At 34.4% G+C, this 22,439-nt stretch overlaps 1 protein-coding gene across 1 annotated transcript; it reads left to right on the top strand.

The window, feature by feature from the left end:
• The first annotated feature begins 20,816 nt into the window (after positions 1–20,816).
• On the top strand, positions 20,817–22,150 carry LOC143624686 (endochitinase EP3-like). The gene is made up of 2 exons (XM_077095252.1): positions 20,817–21,288; positions 21,622–22,150. Exons 1-2 carry the CDS (start codon positions 20,892–20,894, stop codon positions 22,023–22,025), a joined length of 801 nt encoding a protein of 266 aa, XP_076951367.1. The 5' UTR covers positions 20,817–20,891; the 3' UTR covers positions 22,026–22,150.
• Positions 22,151–22,439: the final 289 nt, after the last annotated feature.

Genomic DNA, 22,439 nt, shown 5'->3' with positions numbered 1-22,439 from the left:
AAAAATTGATGACCACATATACAATATATGTGATTTATACGAGTCGTATTTGGCTCGTTTATCTTAACGGGCTTAAATGTCGTTTTGATTAAAAGCCTTTACATTAAACCAAAAACATTTTTTTACTCCATTTTATTTAAGATGAATGGAGATATCATATGTAACTTTTAATTGTTTTCCTTTCTCTAAATTTTACATTTCACTAATTTATCTAAGGGTTGAAGAAAACACTTTGTTACTACCTGGATCAAATAAATTAAAACATAAGAATGCTAAATAATTTAAGATAAATAGAGATATCATTTGTAACTTTTAAATATGTGTGATAGAGTAATAATAGTGTCACCCAAAATACACATATAACTTCTAAACACATGGTCCACATAGATAAAAGTAACCAGTTCACCCAAAATACATCTAGTTTTAAACGTGGTCCACATACATAAAGTTCATAATAGTGCACATCAACACATAATGAAGATAACATAGCACTATACGACTCATATAGGCCCGTATAGTCGTTTTTCGGCAGCGATTAAGGCTGTATTAATGTTTCTGCAAATGTTTTCTATACGGTCGTATAGCCTATACGATCGTATATCTTTTATTTCTATATGGTCGTATAGCCCTATACGGCCGTATAGCTTTTATGGTTTTGTCAGAGGGCTATACGAGCCATTTAATGCCTATACGGCCGTATAGACCTATACGGTCGTATAGGCTGCAAAAAGCTGTTTTTTTGTCCCCTTGTCAGGCATGCATATCCTATACGACCGTATAGGCCTATACGAGCCGTATAGGCATGTGGGGTGGTGTGGGAGGATCACATCCCTAAATTAATTTGGTCAGAAGAAACGTATGTCAAGCCAATGTGGGCCCAAGCTCACGTTTGGGCTGCCCACAACAATTCAACATTGATCGGAAGCAACAACACAGCCCACTGGAGATTGGGAAAAGGGGTTAGCTCGCTCGCTTAACAATAAAGATTGAAGATTTTATGATGATCATGAGTGGCTAAACCCCCATGATTTTATTCGAATGAAAGGTTTATTATGATCAATTAATTTATACTTTTTACTAGATATTCGGATTCCAATTGCACGTCATATTATTAAATCTGTTTTCAATAAGACTCATTTAGTTTTGTCTTTCAATTACCACGTGATTAATTATATACATGGTCATTGTTAATGGCTTTCCACTAGTCAATAGGATTGATTATGATTAACGAACCTGAAACCTGAAGAATATTATTTTTTCTCACAATTGTTTATCAAACCAAATCAAAATTATTTGTTATTTTTAGTCATTAATTAAAACTTTAGTGAACAAAAAATTGACCACAAATTTCTCATGAAGACGACTTAAATTTCATATACTACGTATTTTTACACATATTTTTGACCGACCAAACGACATCGGTCACGTAATAATTTTATAAGTAGAATAATTATTATATAAACATAGTACAAAAGTTGTGATAATTACAACAGTGAATGCCTTTTTTTTTCTTTAATTTTATTCGCGTGCTTGGTATGATTTTTTGATTTGTATTTGATCCACTTTATAATCATATAAGATGTTAGGATGATCTAAACTCGTCCCAAATTTGATTCATTATCATCCCTACCTCTTGTTATACAATACTCTTGTGATTGCTCTCTTGAATGCAGTAGGCTATATTAATGTCTATGTCTCTGTTACTCTAGATGAATGATCCTAAATACTTGAACATGGCTATGTATTGGACCACTTACCCAATTTATTATTTATGTGGGTGTCCTCATAATAAAGGTACTTAGTATTAAAGTAACTTATAACATTTTTGCTCTAAGGTTGCTCCCACTCATCTAACTTCTCATTCAGACCATGTTTACTCTCCGCTAATAATACAATCTTCTACAAAAAACATGGACTACCAAGATTCTAAAAATGCACGGATTGATCTATCTTGATGAGCTAACAATAGTTATAGTGCGGAATGCTATAATCAATTCAAAGTCCCAGACTATGTTTTGGTAGTCCGGAATCCCCAATTGCCAACATCTTGAAGTCTGCAACCAAAATTGCAAACTTCAACGAACCTAACAAAAGTTTCTTCCACGTCTCATTTTGTCATTCAAAAGCCTTGAAGTCTTCAATTCGAGTTTTCAAAATACCTACTTTCACTTGGATTACACTCATCCACCTAAGAGTAGTGTTGATTCTTCAAAATCCATACCTCTAAAAATATCAACACTCTCTCTCATCCAATTCATTCACTCTTTCCTCCACTCATCCTCTTTTCTTAGAAACTAAACTCTTAAAATGATTACTACTAGAGATGGTACTAAACTTTCGCCTTGCATTGATCACCCTACAACACAACTAAAAACAAACACACACACACATATTAATTATGAAAGGGAACATTTTTCTTTTTGACACAACCATTCACGATCTTTTGTGGTTATTTAAACAATACTTATAATTTTGTCTCATGTACACATGCATAATTTATTTATTTATAGTCTTAAAGTAGATTGCCCCCCCCCCCCCCCACACATTTTTGAACGACAACAAACTTTTCATACGATCCCGGCCACATACACACATGTATTTAACATTCATATAGATGGAATAATCGAAAAATTCTGCCATTCTCTTTTCTTCATTGTTTATTCATCAGTCAAGTCCATATACCTTATCGTTCTATAGTTTATTCCATATTCTATATGTTATGTCATGTATGATTAAACTTGGATTAACTAACAATATGGGTGTTGGAGGGTAGTCTTGGTTCACCCTCCTTCCTTTGTTTTGACAATTTGTATACTACAATTGGTGCATAATTATTAAATAATTAAAGATTGAGTGTGGTGTTTAGTTTTCCTCTTTAAAGATGTTAAAAGAATGAAGAATATCGTGCCATGAATTTACGTAATCAGTATTTAATAGAAAACAAAACTCGATACAATGGACGACTTTCCTCTTTTACAAAATTGACAGTACCGCTTTAATCTTAACCTTTTAAAGTAGTTTGATTAAATGCTTAGGTTGTTTCCCATCATCCTTAATAAAAAAAATTGCATAGTTGCATGTAATTTTTTTGTTATAGACTCATTTGAACTTATCACATGCTCGATGCTGAGTCACCGAATTAAGATGCATCTAGTAGTTTTCCAACATCTGACTTTGAAAATTCAACTAAAAATCATAACAATCATCAAATTAACTTTGGAATAATTTGACACAGCCAACGGCCAGACACACTATAAATTCACATTCACAATTCCAAAATCTAAATCAAACAAAACACCATGAAAACATACAGAATTCTCATAGCTTTCGGACTACTTTTTGCCTGCTTCCTCAACTCGGCTGCCCAGAACAGCTTTCTTCGCACATGTTACCCATGAAACTGGACGTAAGAACATTCTTCTTGTCTTTGTTAATTACGTTCATTATATATGAATTATAGATATAGAGGGGAAGGTTAACGTACAAATTAAATTTACGTGCTAATTGTGCGAATTAAGAAGTGTAATTATATATATGAGTAGCAGTAGTGGATCTTAAACATCTAGTACTATGGATGGGCCAAAATTCACGAGAGCCAAAAAGTTTTTTCCCCTACAGCCCTACTTCTATGTGTCGGGTCAACAATCCGGTTCGGGTTGGGTCAAACAATAAAACCTATATATTCAATCATTCAACTAAAATACTAATTCAGTAATTTAAATTTAACTTCAATCATTCAAATTACCATTCTTACACAAAATAAATCAATATTATAAAAAAAACAAGAAGAAAGGAGAAGGATGAGTACCTGAAAAAGAATCACAACTCAGCATGGGGACTTGTAAGTTCTTTGAACTCATCAATTACGGAGGTTGAATCAAAACTTTCAGCAAGTTCTTTTTCGATGTAAATCACCAAGTTATTCGCGTGATAATCATCGGGCATCTTATTGCGAAGACGAATCTTGAATATTTTCACTTTGTGATGAAACATTGTGACGTTTATTCTCCTCCTCTAGATTTTAATCAACCTTTCTTTTGAAAAAAAGAGTCAATCCTTTTCGACTTTACCATGATTTAACCTAACACATATCACCACAACAAAATTTAACAAATTAACCTAACATAGTAACATTTTATGAGTTATGACATATCAACACAGATTCACAGTCAACGTATCTCTCAAATTAACCGATGAATCCAAACCCCAACCTACAAAATTGAAATAACAAACACAAAAAAAAAAAATAATGGTAAAATGCAATCGTGAACCTAGTCTGTTAAATTCTCCAATTGTGAATCGTCCCTGCAAATTGTCGAGTGCCTCCTCAACGCCGAACCTCAATTGCTAATCGAATTCAGGACTCTAAAAGAGCGCCCAATCTGTTTGTTAGATTAAGATCAAATGTTAGTGTTTAGTTGGGCTTGGCTAGTAGGTTGCTCAACAAAATAATTAGTTTTTAAGTTGTAACTGGGCTTTATTTTTAAACCTTTCGTGGTTGACTCGAACTCAAATAATGTGGATGGGAACTTAATAAATATAATTTTTTTGGGATATTTTCGGTAAAGTACACTACTAAACGAAAACGATGATGGGTCGCGGCCCGGTTTGGCCCAAAGAAAGGGCCACCCTGATGAGTAGTGTAATTTTGTAAGTAACTACATTATCTATGTTTTTATTACAATACATTATAAATACACTATCTTGTAATATAATTACATTCTATAATTCACACAATTAGAAAATACATATTCCTTTGGCGTTAAAGGACGATTGCGGTTAGCAACAAACGTAAGAACTTGAAGGAACATCCAATAAATGTGAATGCTTTAACTTTTGTTGCTAACCACAATCGTCCATTAGGAACTTGAAGGAACTTTTAAAAATAACGTAATTTTAATAAAATTTTGTATGTTGATGTTAATTGAGTGTAGTTTTATCACTTTTTAGATCAATGTTAACGGTTACAATTATGAAAATTAGTTTTTACACATATCTATGTTTTTTTTACACATACGTAAATTTGTTATTATATAATTTTACACATGTATAAACTTGTGATTTATATATGTAATCAATTTTTTTTAAATATTATAAAACTAGTGTCAAATAATGTTAATATATATAAAAATTTCAAAAAATGTTTGGTTGGTATGAGTTCATAATAGTTCTTAACTATTTTTGAGTTGTGAAAAATGTTACCAACCATATATATATATATATATATATATATATATATATATATATATAAATTTTTATATACGATATGTATGAATGTATGAATTTTAATCATCCTAAGTATATTGGCCAACAACTTTTTTTATTCATAATCCATTTAATATATTTGGTCTAAACTAAAAAAATAATAATCAAATAAACAAAAACAAATATATGACAGATTCGAAGCTCGCTCCTTAATTTTAATGCTACAATTTTGTTATGTTTATTGTTATAATGTTAATCGTCACTTAAAAATAATTAGCTTCTATATTTTGTAACTCGTTAGAGCATATGCCTCTTATTTATATTGGGCTTTCGGCTCGGCCAAAGTATTTAAATCCTCGGGGGGCCGGCCCTTATTAATTATTATCATCACCCAATAAGTGATAGTTTGGTTTAATAAAATTGCCAAACGTAAATTGGATAGAAGAGAGTTAATTATAAGTGATACACAACCCGTTAATTGAAAATAAGGAGGTGATCTATAATTCATCTCTTAACTTTTGTTTTTATATGTGAACAGATTTTTGTTACATCAATGAAATAAATGGTGCTATATATAATTACTATGACAATACATATACTCAATATCCATGCAACCCTAACAAACGTTACTATGGGAGAGGTCCACTCCAACTGACATGGAACTACAACTATGGGGCAGCCGGTAACAGTATTGGGTTTGATGGGCTCAACAATCCTGAAATTGTGGGTTCGAATTCTGGCATCTCTTTTCAGACCGCCTTATGGTTTTGGATGAACAATGTCCACTCGGTCATACTTTCTGGTCAAGGGTTTGGAGCTACCATTCGAGCTATCAATGGAATAGAGTGTAATGGTGGCAGTCCGGACAAAGTAAGTGCTCGTGTCCAGTACTACACTCAATATTGCAGCCAATTTGGAGTTACACCGGGCGATAACCTTTATTGTTAGGCTACATCAAATATGTGATTCCGTCGTCATGTTCTTATAATTAAATCAACTATATTTTTATATTTTACGTGTAACATGTGGATCACTAAGATCTGTATGTGTACCTCTATGTGTTATCTGTTATGTATGACAACACCATTGTTTATAGAAATAAATGAAAATCATATGTAATTTCTTACTTTAAAAGTTTTATAATGATTTGTTTCTATATTTGACCAAGGTGATACTTCTTTTTAAGTTTTTAATTTAGGGGCTGTTGAGTGTTAATTAATGATTTTGCTAATTAATGATTTTATTAAGTGTGTTAGGTTTACCATAAAGTCATATATGAATCGGTCAACAAACCTCTCATCCATTAAGTTTTAAAATGATGATGAATGAAAATTTTACCCTTTAATTCCTTTACATGTGTTCATAACCCTCAGTCTCGAACTCGCTAACCTGCACCGTCTTTGAAATTGACGTGCATGAGGTTTTAAGTTTCTAGAATATTAGACAGCCTACGGATGTGTCCATTGATTCTGCTTTACTCTTCTTCTCCTCATTTTTATCTCCCCTCTTTCGTATATGATTTTCTCTTCTATGTTAATCTTTTCTCTTGAATAAATAGTCATTTGCCTCCCCGCTGTTTGGTCATTTTTGCTGATTCCATCCAATTTTATTTGTTTTTGCCGTTTCCGTCCATAGGGTTTCAAAATCGACCATTTTCCCAAAATAGCAAGATTTTGTAAACCATTAGGAAGGAAACAACAAAAAAAAGGACGAAAATGACAAAAGTGGCAAACCACATAGAGGGAAATGACAGGTAACTCTTTTTTCTTCTTCTAATGGTCACCATCTATTTACATGTTGACCCATACAGATCAAACAATCATATCAAACAAACGAACACGAGATTTTGGGTTGACAACCCTCGACTCTTTTCATATAATCAATCGAACTTAATGTCACACCTTCAATTTCCACCTGCAAGCTTTTACCGCGAGGCGTGTGACAAGCCAAGATCTTAGTCATTAGTTACACCAAACAACATCTAAGTTTATTTATTAACCATAAATTGCCCAAAATGGGAAAACATTTTTCAGAGTTAGCCATTTAAGTTGCGGAAGCATGACATGTGGGAATAAGTTCCCTAAACCAAAAGAAAGTGCTCAAGCGCAAAACAAGCGCATCCAAAAGTTAAAATACTTGAAAAGCAAATATGTTATATTTAATGTTTATGCGAGACATGCATGAGACCTCCTATCCATGCACCAAGAGTTAGTGACCTGCGAAAGACATGCTAAAAGGGTCAACCCAAAGGTTGGTGAGTTCACATGTTTGTATCTAAAAACAAGTTTCTCAAACCCAATAGTACTACTTAATACATACAGTCGAGTTTAACGGTTTAATGTGTGTGAGGACTTTCAGATTAGATGCTCATTATGTGTACATGCGATAATAACAATCCACAAGATCCAAAAAGTTTTGAGCATGCTTTATCCCCCAAAAGGAGTAAGTAAAATAGAGGGACCATGAAACGCACCTCGAAAGCGTTCTAAAAGAAAGTCAACTGCTAAAGCGAAAATCTCGTGCAAGTACCCTAAAGTATTACAAGTATGTGAGTAATGTGTAGTGGTTCATAGAACCCCTAATATCCAAACAACACCATTGTTTAATAATGTTTGACCAAGGTTAGACTTTTGTTGACTTTGACCAAGTTGACCCGATGACACGTTGGTAGAGGTGCACAAATCGGGTATTAGAAAAAACCGGGTTCGGGTATGGAATCGGGTTCATGTATGATTCGGTATTGAAAAATCAGGTATTAGCAATAATCGGGTCTGGTGTTGGCTTGAAAAATCATACCCTCTGTACCGGGTTCGGGTCGGGTACTGAACTGGGTCTTCAATACCCGGGTATTTGAATACCCTATTTTCCGGGTATTAAAAAAAATACCCATTTTCTACAACTTTCTTCTGTCAACGGGCCTGCTACATTTTTTTTTATCATAAGTCCATTTTTTGCATGCATACATACTTCAAAGTTCATTCAAACATATATAAACAACTAAACAATGATACAAAAAACATATATTGTATGTGTTTTCAGTTGTTCTCTAAACAAGTATTTATATCATATATGTGCTTCAAAAAATATCCGTTGAAGAACGACTATAGATCTGTGGGCAGCCACACAAAAACATGTGCACAAACACTAATATCCGGGTATGCAAAAAACCCGGGTTTCGGGTATAACTAGAATTGGGTTTCGGGTATAGCTTAAACCGAGTTTCGGATATTATCGGGTACGGGTTCGGGTTTCAACATTGAAAGTCATACCCTATCCGTACCCTACAGGTAGGGTCGGGTTCAGGTTCGGGTATTTAAAACCCAGGTTTTAAAAAAATCGGTTTCGAGTTTTTTTTCGGGCCCGATTCCGGGTTCGGGTTATTTGTGCACCTCTACCCGTTGGTGACTTGTTACCAAATATATTACTTTAAAAGATGTATATGTCATTTTAATTAATTAGTTAAAGGATTATGCACGACATGTATACGAAGTCATATTACTTGTGCTAGTCATAGAACAAACGAGTGTTCACCTCTACCAAGTATCCCAAATCAGACCAATCTTGTAGACAACTAGTCTCTAAATGCCAAAACATTTACAAAACATCTAAGAAGTCAAATAGTGCACCATTGATCATAAATGTTATCATCAATAATGTTTAATCATTCTAAATTTTGCAAGGTAGATTTTGACTCTACAAAACCTATTTTTCTACCACATCAAATAGCCATTTAAATTATGAAATTTTGACCACAACAAACTAATGGTGCTGATCACACAAGCAAACAAGTTTTGGCTCTAATATTAAGCAAGTAATTAAACACATTTTAAACAATTAATAAAGACAAATCACCCCCGGGTTTCAAGTAAGAAAATATACAGTAATCACATGTTCACTTAGCAGATTAATTGGCAAAGATCAAATCAGAATGACTAACTAGGAAAACCTTAGGCTTCAATAATCGCTAACACACGACACTGGTAATCAAACGATCTGTAAGGCCCCGTTACCGGTGCCCTACTTTGGAAGTTGAATTTACTAATAAACACAGTTCTAAATATCAGAGTTAATTAAAACATTCGCGGAATATTAAAACTTTCATAAAACATTACATATAAATTTTATAATTCGTGTTAAATAAACATCTTGTCTTTCAAATCAAAACATTTAAACATAAAACATCTTGAGTCTTCAGATGCTAGACTCTTATTCTTCTGCCATGTGTCGCCGCTCAAGCCAGTTGTCTCATCCTACTCACATGCGTGCATACTAAAAGTCAGCTACGCTGAGTGAGTTCTAATTAATCAAGTAACATAGAATACATTCATGTTTACACTTACGCATCCATAGATACATAATACATAACCTGCTTACCTTTCTTTCATACTTACATTACCAAATACTTTCTTTCTTTTTACTCCTTTTCATTCATACTTTTACATTAGACCCTACTTTACATATTTCAACGTTTTAAAGAGCATTACGCCCTACTGCCTCGAGTATTATTAGGGCCCGGTTCCCTTTCTGCCTCAAGTATTATTAGGGCCTGGTTCCCTCTCTTCCTCGAGTATTATTAGGGCCCGGTTCCCTTTCTGCCTCGAGTATTGTTAGGGCCCGGTTCCCTTTCTTCTATACAACCATACCATACCTGTCTATACATTCATAATCATAACTTTTATACATACATACATACATATATAACAATCATATCTTTAACTACACTTGGGGGTACGTGCAATAGTCGATGGTTGTTCACACACCGTCAAGCATTTATTTATGCATAATCATACAAGGCATACACTTACAACTTAAGGTAAGGGTATTAACTAACCACATTGAGTATGCACACAGCCCCGAAAACATAACAAGGAATGGGGCTAGAAACTCACCTGGATCCTGTTTCACTCTCCGTTTATCGTTATCTCTTTCTTTAATTGAGCTCTGCTGGCTGTATAATAATTACACGTATCAATACTTGTCCTATTAATATTGCTCATATCTAAGCTAAAATGGCTAAGTCTAGTCTAATCTAATGATCTTGTTTTAGATTACATTTTACTTAGAATATTTTACCTTAACCCCAATGCATTTGTATTCTAATGATCACATTGTAAGCTAATGATCACATTGTAAGCTAATGATCATATTGTAATCTAATGACCACATTGTAAGCTAATGATCATTGTAATCTAATAAATCATTGTAATCTAATGAATCATTGTAAGTTAATGGATAGTTGTAAGCTAATGAATCATTGTAATCTAATGAGTCATTGTAAGCTAATGAATCATTGTAATCTAATGAAACATTGTAAGCTAATGAACCATAGTAATCTAATGAATCATTGTAAGCTAAAGAAGCACTGTAATCTAATGAGTCATTACAAGCTAATGAATCATTGTAATCTAATGGATCATTGTAAGCTAATGAACCATTGTAATCTAGTGAATCATTGTAAACTAATAAGTCATCAAAATCTAATGACTCATTGTAAGCTGATGAAGAATTGTAATCTAATGAGTCATTGTAAGCTAATGAATCATTATAATCTAATGAGTCATTGTAATCTAATGACTCATTGTAATCTAATGAATCATTGTAAGCTAATGAACCATTGTAATCTAATGAATGATTGTAAGCTAGTGAATCATTGTAATCTAATGATTCGTCGAAATCAAATGAATCACTGTAAGCTAAAGAATAATTATAAGCTAATGGATCATTGTAAGCTAATGAACCATTGTAATCTAATGAATCATTGTAAGCTAATGAAGCATTGTAATCTAATAAGTTGTTATAATCTAATGAATTATTGTAAGCTAATGAATCATTATAATCTAATGAACCATTGTAAGCTAATGGATCATTGTAAGCTAATGAACCATTGTAAGCTAATGAATCAGTGTAATCTAATGAATCATTGTAAGTTAATGAATCATTGTAAGCTAATGAAGAATTGCAATCTAATGAGTCATTGTAAGCTAATGAATCATTGTAATCTAATGAATCATTGTAAGCTAATGATTCGTTGTAAGCTAATGAATCGTTGTAATCTAATGAATCATTGTAAGCTAATGAACCATTGTAATCTAATGAATCCTTGTAAGATAATGAATCACTATAATCTAATGATTCATTGTAATCTAATGAATCTTTATATGCTAATGAATCATTGTAATCTAATGAGTCATTGTAATCTAATGAGTCATTGTATGCTAATGAACCATTGTAATCTAATGAGTCATTGTAAGCTAATGACTCATTGTAATATAATGAATCACTGTAAGCTAATGAACCATTGTAATCTAATGAATCACTGTAAGCTAATGAATCATTGTAATAAATTAACAATAACTTGTTTCTTGGTCAACCCAGTTCATCGGAAACATTCCCCTTTTGACCCGTTATGCAGCCCAACCACTCATTTTTCTATTTGCATCTTTTTGTTTTTTTTTTTCCAAACACGAAAACAAATGTGACTTTTGGCTTGAACAGATAACAAAGAAGACGAAGATGAAGACGGACCGCTTGCTTTAGTGAGAATGACACAAACCGCACTGCAAGAGCATGGTAAAGATAGTAAAACCATGGTCAAAAAGGGAAGTGCAAAATCGGGTGTGGAGTTTTTTGCATCACGGGGTTTTCAAGGTCTTGACATCAACGCTAATAGTAATGCACCCGAGCCATTCATACTTGGAAGATCCGGTAAGGCTTCCGGTTACAACCATGAAACAAATGAGCGTTAGATCCTAATTAGTTGAGATTCTTCCAAGTTCAATATTTTTTTTATTTTTGTGGTCATTTATATTAAGTCAAACAAAAAAACTCTATATGTTGTAATTTAATTTTCCTTGGTAGTAAAAACCATATAAGATAGTGAAATTTTTTTGAGGGGACTAGAAATAATTTAATATTGTGATTGATTTGGAAATCCTTTTTGCATTCAGTGCTTTTCAATTTAGTTTTCTCTATTTGTTATATAGTTTTAGTTTTATATATTATTTGTTAGTAGTATTTGATATTTATAATCGATAAATGTTTTCTTTCTTTTGTAATTTTAGCCCCTTTATTGCAAGACAAAATAGCCCAACAAAAAGAAATTATATACTATCTCCGTCCCCTTACAAGTGTCTATATTTCCTTTTTTGTTTATCCCATTACAAATGTCCAATTTTAAAATTTATTAACCAATTTCTAAATTTACCCTTAAACACACAACTAACATTAATAAACAATAATGATGGACCCACTTTCCAAGGGCATTATTGTCATTTAGTAAGAAAAAAAAAATAATCATGCAATCCATCTTAAACTTTGTGTTTTTCAAACCATGACACTTAGAGCAGTGGAAATGGGTCTCACGGTGCACCCGTGAAACACCATTTGGCGCCGTGAGAGCGCGAAACACCCCCCCCTCCTTCCTCCTTGAAGGGGGCGCCAACCCCTCTCCGCCACTTCTTTCACGGCCAAAGTTGATGTTGATGTTGGTGAAGAGATGCATGTGGGCCCCATTCAACGGTAATATTTTTAAAAAATAGCCATTGGCTATTAAATAAGAAAAAAAAACTTTATCCATTTCCTTTTTTTATCTATAAATGTCTTCTCATTTTATAGAAACAAACATACAAAACTACTCTTTTCCTCTCTATAATCAATAAAAATTCCCTATTATTTTTTTAAAAATGTCATCACCATCTTATTCCTCTTCGTCTTCGAGCGAAGAAAAAAACGCTTCTATGTTTCGTGTTTTCGCAACGGGGTGTAATGAGTGGTGGCAACAACAAGAAGATTCGGGTTCGTCAATACGACACGAAACCCGACGTGAACATTTAAACCGTGACAGAGCGGCTGCGCACGAAGCACTACGAAACGACTATTTTAACACCCCGTGTGTTTACACGGCCTTAGAGTTTAAAACCCGTTTTCGAATGAGTCGTGAGTTGTTTTTAAGAATACTACACGACATCGAACGAGAAGTTCCTTGGTTTACCCAACGGGTTGATGCTAGAGGTCGAGTCGGTTTCTCCACCTTGCAAAAGTGTACCGCCGCGATTCGTTATATGGCGTATGGAACCGCTAGCGATATGTTCGGCGAATATTTGAAGATGTCGGGTCGACACATCAGGTCATGTGTCTACAAATTCTCTAAAGCTATTGTTTTGTTGTATCGTAGTAGATATTTACGTAAGCCTATGGCTAGTGAGGTTGAACAGTTACAGGCGAAGCATGCCGAAAAACACGGTTTTGTCGGCATGCTTGGTAACATCGACTGCACGCATTGGGATTGGAAAAATTGTCCTACTGTGTGGCATGGTCAGTTTGCACGAGGTGATCATCCATATCCTAGTATTATTCTAGAAGCGGTGGCGTCCCAAGACTTATGGTTTTGACATGCATTTTTTGGTGTTGCCGGCTCAAACAACGACATAAATGTACTTGATTAATCTCTCGTATTTGACGATTGGATCAACGAGACGGGCCCGGACTCCTCTTTTGAGCTTAGAGGGACGCTTTACAAGCGTGGGTATTACCTTGCCGATGGAATATATCCGGATTACTTGACAATTGTCAAGTCGCTTTCGCAACCCATCGGCGTTAAACGACAAACGTACAAAAATGCTCATGACGCGGCAAGAAAGGATATTGAACGAGCATTCGGGGTGTTGAAGTCTAAGTGGCACATTGTGGATCGTCCATCCAAGTGTTTTTCTCAAGTGAAAATGAGGAATATCATGTACGCTTGTGTTATTCTTCATAATATGATTTTAGAGGACAACGGGTTAGCGATTTGTCAACATAACCCAAATGAGGATGCGCCTATGTACGAAGAAATCAACGAAGACAAAAAACGAAGAAACCGTCAAGAAATTCGAAGCCGAGAGATTCATGACGCATTAACGGCGGACTTGATCGAATATATTCACGTTCGTTCAAGCAATCGGTAGTTTATTTATGTAACTTTTATTGATGCTTTTATTTTAAAATTATTGTAAGTTTTCTTGTAATGTTTTATTTATGTTTATTAGTCTTTTGAATGTATTGTAATTTTTATTAATCAATTAATTTTTATTAGTTAATATAAAAAACAAAAGATTAAAAAAATAATAATAAAATAATTGAGGTTTACATACTCTATTTCACACAGGGTATTTCCAGTAAAAAATGTGGATGTGAAATGAGTATATGAAAGCTGATGTGGCGCAGATGTAACAGAGAAAAAAAGTTTCACTAGCTTATTTCACCCCACCTATTTCCATTGCTCTTATGATGAGAAGGAAGTAGTATTTAGCATTTACTTCTATTGCTTGGTACCATTATTTAATATATTTTTTCACTTTTATATTTATGATATAAATTTAAATTTGTTATTTATTCCTCACACAAGCATCCAAGATATTGTATATATTGTGGGCCACACATCTTTCCTTTTATATTAAACACAACCTTTACATAGTACTTCAACATTGTATTTAAAAGGTAAATCTAAGAAACAAGAGATTACAAGATCCAATTGTGCTTGAAATTACTGTTAAACCAAGAAACGAGAGATTGCAAGATCCAATAGTGCGTAAATTAACAGTTGACTGTTAAACCAAGAAACAAGAAATTACAAGATCTAATTGTGCGTAAATTAACAATTGACTGTTAAACCAAGAAACAAGAAATTACAAGATCTAATTGTGCATAAATTTGTTAAACCAAGAAACGAGAGATTATGAGATCCACTTGTGATTAAATTGTTAGGATACTACCATCGCCCGAGACACTTGGAAATTAGAATGGTCTATTTTCTATTAATGACATTCTTATTATTATTATTATTATTATTATTATTATTATTATTATTATTATTTTTATCGTACTCAGTATATCACATCAATAGCAAAACTATGGTAGAGTCTGAGGAGGTTAAGATGTAGACAAATTTATCTCTACTCTTTAGGAATAGAGAGGTTGTTTCTGGTAAGACCCATGGCTCGATAGTAGTTTTGCATTAAGTCTTGGACATAAGGCACATAATACTTAACCATTGGGACACCGCCGATTGGTGCATATACCCTGTTTTTCGGCTATCAACGCCACCACATGATGCCCGATTAACCTTCCGCCACTTTTAACGTTATTTTAACGAGATTAGTAAAATAACGTCAAAATTATTGCAATTTCACTTTTGCCCACTCGAGGTTTCATACATATATACATTATATCCGCGCACCGCAAGCACGGCGATATTATTATTATTATTATTAAAGTTTTGTTTCTTAAATTTTGTGTGCAGATAGCAGCATACATGTCTGCTTTATATTAGCATAATATGTTATTGTATTGCACCTGTGTTAAGTTACGGTATGTACTTGATTATGTGCAGCTAAAAGTCGACCACACATGCGAGATTTAAGCACATGTGATTAGTCTTAACCGAACCATTGGTTGATTGTTCAGTTAACTCTTTTATTCATTTTTAGTTTGGTTGATCAGTTATATGTTTGTGCCTACCACCGTGTATGCACATACATACGTTTAGACAAAAGGGCTATCAATACTATATTTTTAAAAAACTAAAACTAAAATATCTTATTTTTTGAATGACGGTATTTTATATTTGTATTGCACTTTTGATGGCGGTAATATATCTATGTTAACATGTGTAGCGTGTACGCAACAGTGTAGTTTATTATTTTAACTTTTTATTATATTTAGGGGTATTGGTTTTTAATACTTCCAAGTTTTGCCAATTGGTTAATAACACTCTCAAATTTCATTTTGTCACCCATCACTCCCAACTTTAACCCTATTTGTTTTTATCACTCCCTCGCTAACGAATGACTAACGTCATTAGTGGAAACGATGATGTGGACGTTTATGTGGCTGAGTGGGCATGCTTATGTGTTACATGTGGGTCCCACAAGGCCATCTCATCTCCTTCTTCATCATATTAGCCCTAGTCACCTCCATCACCACCCACCAACCTCTACCTCCACCACCACTCGTCCTCCAACTCCTCCACCAACGACCTCCACCACGCAACCACGCACCAAATTACATTCAACTCCTCCGCCATTGATGCTCCTGGTGGTTAAGCAACCAGCATATGGAGGTTCTAGGAATACTCCTTTAGTCACGGACGTGGTAGATTTGAGCCGATTTACATACCACATCTTAGATCCATATAAGAACCACCATTATCGTCATTAATCTAACCCGATTTACATACCTTCGCCTCTGAGATCGGAAAAACGGGTTGTTGCCAGCCACCATTGTACGGCCGTAGCCTCTACCCCGTCGGTGACTGCAAGAGCATTCCTAAAACCTCCATATGCTGGTTGCTTAACCAACAGGTTCATCAATGGTGGAGAAGTTGAATGTAATTTGGTGAGTGGTGAAGGATGGGTGGTGGTGAAGGTAGAGGTTGGTGGTTGGTGATAGAGATGGCTAGGGCTAATATGATGAAGGAGATGAGATGACCTTGTGGACCCACATGTAACACATAAGCATGTAACTCAGTTAAATAACGTCAACGTCATCATTTCCACTAACGACGTTAGTCGTTCGTTAGCAAGGGAGTGATAAAAACAAATAGGGTCAAAGTTGGGAGTGATGAGTGACAAAGTGAAAGTTGGGAGTGTTATTAACCAATTGGTGAAACTTGAGAGTATTAAAAACCAATACCCCTTATATTTATTGCCACAATAAAACATATATTTCATTAAAAAAATAGTGCTTACGGTACAAAGATACTTGGGCAACCAGTTGTACCGCTAGCCCTCTTTTATATAGCAAAACTGTGTCCCAACAACTAGTTTTATATTTAAATTGATATATTAATGATTCTCAACTTAAGTATGATGCTATAAGTCCCAACAATTAATCTTTAAAATCATTAATCTTATCCTGAACAAATAAAAAGTAATTCTTTTACATAGACAATAATTGGGTGCCTTGCAATCAAGGATATATTGTTTTCAATTATTTTCTTTGGTGGTCCTCTTAATGTGGGTTTCAACTCAAGTATGACACAATAACACCCATGAATTAATCTTTTAAAATCATGAAAAAGATAATTGTTTTCAATGTATACAACAATGCTGTATTTAACTTAATTTAGATTTAAAGCCTCAAAAAGGTATTAACTATTAAGATTGGTTTTAACTAAAATTTGAAACATGGAATGAAATTCGGTTAAAGTTCTAAAAAAATACGGAGTTATAAATAAAAATAGTTAAACAGTAAAACTAAATTGTTATGTTAAACCAAAAACCTAAGCATATTGGAACCGAAACCAATGTTTCTCATATTGGATAAATCTATATGTAATCTATTTCAGAAAATAACCATAAACTAATAACCTGATGAGTTCCCTGATGACCTAGTAGTATATATATAGTGTTTGCTCCTACAAATATAAAGTGATGGTTTCAAAACAAGTAATAATTTGTAATATATGATTGAGGGGTAGCCCGCACTACCTTTTAGCTTTCTTTATGAAATACATTTTTAGTGTAAAAAAATGTTTTTTATTTTTTATTTTATGTATCAGCTACCCGTCACTTCTAGATCCGCTACTGCCGTAGAGCTCCTTAAACCGTCGTAAAAGGGAGACGATCGAGGAGAACGTGATGATGAGAGACGTTGACAGCGTTGACAGATCCATCTAAGTTAATTGGGGGTGGCGGCCATTATGACAAAGTCTAATGTGTTAGATGGAATTTTATGTTTATTGATTTATTCAACTTTTTGTAGATAGGAAGGAAAAGTCTTTCAGCATGATTACCAAAATAGGGGGCTAGACTATATTTGACATATACAATGCTACCTTAAAAAGTAAACGCTTGATTTACATTTATTGAAATATATAAATAATAAGTTATATTTTCTCTATAGAATTTTAAAAATTCTGAAACGATGTATGCATGTATAAAACTTCTCATGATTGCCCCGAGAACAATTACCATCTAAAACAGTCAAACTATTCATTATCGACAAATAATAATACCCTACGTAATAAGAAGTAGGTAAAAATATTGTAACTAGATGAGATTGACCTTTAATACGCCACAAATCATTTCTTCTATTGTCGTACATACATACTTACATCAAACATACACACATACATGACCGACTCAACTATTTTGAAGGCAAAGCGAGGAAAATAATCCAAACTCCAACTCCGGTAGTTATTAAATTGCAGGTTATTTTCTATTTATCTCTTGGCCTTTTGTAGTTTATCCTTTAAGTTTGTTAGAACTACAACTTTCCATTTAACAAAAACAAAGCCAAAAGTCCTGCTAACAAGAAGCTAGTAAAATCAGCAGCATAAAAAAAAACTTGTACAAAACAGACATTTCCCGCATGTTCCAACATATATCCAAACCTTTTAACCTATTCCTTTCATTCATACAAAAACTTAAAACTTTAATATCGCCAAGAGATATAGGCTTGACATTAGAGAAGATTAAAGTATGTTTGGTTGAAAGGAATGGAATGAAGGAGGAATGGAATGTGAGAAGAAATGGAATGAACAAAGGAATGAAATGGAGTATCACCAATCATTTGTCTTGTTTGGTTAACATATGAGAATGAAATGCATAATTACTTTATGTTATTTGATATCCGAAAATTTTTTTAGGAATGAAATAGAAATAATAAAAATATTCCTATCCCAAAATATATATATTTTCACAAAAAAAAAAAAAACTTAAATGGTGACGGTGGTGGTAGCTCTAGAGATGAAAATGGTGGTGGTGGCGGTGGCGGTCAGGCGACGGGGGTGGTGGTTGTGGTGGCATTAATAGTGATGGCGGTGGTAGGGTGGTGATGACGGTGGTGGTGGCCAGGCAGTGATAGTGGTGGTGGCGGTTATGGTCTGGTGGCGACGGTGACAATGGTTGCCGTGGTTATGGCGACGATGGTGGCGGTGGTAGCTTTGGTGGTAAGGTGGTGGTGGTGGAGGTGGTGATGGCGACGGTGGCGGTCAGGTGGTGGTGGCGGCGACGGTGGTGGTGGTGGTGGTCAGATGATGGTGGCGGTGGCGGTGGTTGTTAGATGATGGTGTTGTTGAGAAAGTAGGTTGAAGGAGGAATGGAATGAAAAAAAAGGAGGGTGAGAAGGAATGGTTTTGATGGAATGAGATTCCATCTGTAATGGACGATTCCAGTCTATTGTGCAACCAAACACCTCTTATTTCATTCCCACGTAATGAATCATTTCATTCCGTCTGTCATTACTGCATAACATACGCTACCTAAGTTGTTTAGAGCCTTCTAAATACACAAGCACGCATCCATTGTAATGGACTGAACATTCTTTGTCTTATACCTTTGTCAGGAACGTGTTTATGAATGTGAAAAATGTCATGAATTGAAAAGACAAAGATGGAAGAGATGTCACACCACGAACTAATGTTTTGCCAAACTAAGAAAGCTATGTAGCATGAAGGAAACACATGATCCGCACTCCACATATTCTCGTGAATTCATGTAACCACAAAACCTAAAGTTAACAATTACATCGAATAACCTAAACAATGTCATCAAAATTAGTATCTGATGACTAAACAAGTCTCGCCAAATCAAGTCTCACAAATAGACTAAATAGTTAATAGAAAGCGACTGATTAAAAAGTTTATTATAAAATCAATTCATGCAACAATCTAACAAATTTTAAATATTATCTTTAGGCTCCTTTTATAGTTTAGCTTTTTTTATAACTACAAAACCTAAAGTAAACAATTAAAATCAAATAACCTAAACAATGACATCAAAAATATTAGCATCTAATGACTAAACAAGTCTCACAAATAGACTACATAGTTAGTTGAAAGCGACTGAAAAATTTATTACAAAATCTATTCATGCAACAATCCAATATATATAAATCATCTAAAATGCTTAAAATCTTTACCAATAGTAAAACAAAAATTATTGTAATATATTTGTGATATTAGTCTATTATAACCAACATTAAATAACAAAAATATTTCAATCACCGAGTGTGTTTAATAGCATATAATGGCATTATACAATTAAATCATAAGGGTGCATTAAATTCATACTCAAAGTTTTGACAATACGGCCATAACTAGGTTAGGTTAATGATTTTAAAGAGCAACCAGGTAATAAAACCCTCCGCGCTGCGGAAGCGTGTCGGTATTAGTTAAGTTCGTTATAGTTATGACATCAATACAAAAAAAACTAAATATATATATGCCCAAAAACCGACACACTTACAACTAAAGATTAAAACAACATGAATTTGGGCGGTATCGGTTAGGTTTGTTATGCTACAGGCACTAAACCTAAAAAAAAAGTTAGTATGTGACCGGAATAGTAGCGGCATACGTATAACTTATGATAGTAAAAAAATAAAATATATAAATTCAGTTAATTATTACAACTTCAGTTCATCTAATTTCTTGTATAAGTTTTGGCATAAACTTTTAGCGTATAAAGTGTTGAATATCACGTGTCAATATTGTTCGTTAAACTTGACTTTTTAAATGTCAACTATAACAAAACATCGCCTTTTTCAAACTTTAATATTCAAAGACGAAAGACATTTGACAAAGTCAACGTCGACATATTTCAAACCATACGACATACGCCGCTTATACATATCCACACGTTTTAGTGTTCACAACACTATAAATGCACACCCACAATCCAACTAACTAAACCAAACAAACCACCATGAAAACAATCCAAATCCTCATCATCGCCGGAGTACTTTTCTCAGGAATCCTCAACTCCGCCGCCCAAAACTGCGGTTGCAGTCCGGACTTGTGTTGTAGCCGGTTCGGTTTTTGTGGCAGTGACGAGGCTTATTGTGGAGTCGGCTGCCAAGAAGGGCCGTGTTTCGCGGCTCCTCCCACGAATAATGCTGATGTTAGTAGCATCGTGACCGACGCATTCTTTAACGGGATTGTGGATCAATCAGAAGCCAGTTGTGAAGGGAGAGGGTTTTATTCGCGGGCCGCCTTCCTTGAAGCCCTCGGAAACTATCCTCAGTTTGGTAGGGTTGGTTCCGAAGATGATTCAAGGAGGGAGATTGCAGCTTTCTTTGCTCATGTTACACATGAAACTGGACGTAAGAACATTCATTCCTCTATATTAATTATTATGTTACATGTTACATAAGTTATTGTGTATAGCTAACATTTGAACAATATTACTACTTTTGAAATCATTTTTAACTTTGTATACTTATAAACAGATGTAGAGATCTCTTTAAACGTTTGTATATAATTATTTCATCTAACTAATGAAAGATCTATAACATACAAAAAAATATGTTATTACTAGAGTTTGTTACAATTTTTGGTAATTAACCATTTACAACATTAAAGTCGCTAACAAAAATAATAAATAGATTGTGTTATGTGTTCTATTATGAATTAACTATTTGTTTTGCATGTGACAGATTTTTGCTATATTAATGAAATAAACGGTGCCTCAAGGGATTACTGCGACGAAAATAATACTCAATATCCATGTAACCCTAGCAAGGGTTACTTTGGGAGAGGTCCGATCCAATTGTCATGGAATTACAACTACGGTCCAGCCGGAAGGAGCATCGGGTTTGATGGGCTCAACAATCCCGAAACTGTGGCCACAGATCCTGTGATCTCTTTTAGGACCGCATTGTGGTTTTGGATGAACAACGTCCACTCGATCATCGGTCAAGGGTTTGGAGCTACTATTCGAGCTATTAATGGAATGGAATGTGATGGTGGCAATCCAGCTACTGTAAGTGCTCGTGTCCAGTACTACACTCAATACTGTAACCAGCTCGGAGTTGCAACGGGTGATAACCTTCGGTGTTAGGCTATTTGTAATGTGGGATTCTATCCGTGTATAAACGGTGAAAAAAAATAAAATTCATATTTGTGTATCACACTGACTATCTTTGTTGTCATTTTATTGAAGTTTAATGGAATAAGATTTATATACATGCAAATACAGAGGCTACAAGAATTGAAACATCAAAAATACCAAAATCACGTGTTCACAGAGAATGAAGAAGGAAAACAAAGATAGACGGGGTAATTATGTTTCAGTAGTTTTTATTTGAACGGCCAACTAAGTAACGTTGGGTATTTCGTACGCGGCCCTCATTTGCCAAAGGTAGCCCAAGCCGGCCACTATTCCGGAAGGACGAAGCCCCTAGCGGTCCACCCTATTGAGGGATTCACCGGATAAAACCCGACCCCCACGCCCGCCTAATGGCACGACAGCGAG

Source organism: Bidens hawaiensis, unplaced genomic scaffold (genome assembly GCF_021521415.1).
Source record: "Bidens hawaiensis isolate Kalapana, Puna unplaced genomic scaffold, B.hawaiensis_p1.1 tig00003956_1, whole genome shotgun sequence".
Lineage (NCBI taxonomy): Eukaryota > Viridiplantae > Streptophyta > Magnoliopsida > Asterales > Asteraceae > Bidens > Bidens hawaiensis.
This window is presented reverse-complemented; position numbering and strand designations above follow the sequence as displayed.

What these genes read in the sequence shown, in the direction of transcription:
- LOC143624686 (XM_077095252.1), top strand. Translation starts at nt 20,892, where the DNA reads ATGAAAACAATCCAAATCCTCATCATCGCCGGAGTACTTTTCTCAGGA. An exon ending in TGTTACACATGAAACTGGAC is followed by an intron (nt 21,289 to 21,621) that starts GTAAGAACATTC and finishes TGCATGTGACAG; the next exon opens with ATTTTTGCTATATTAATGAA.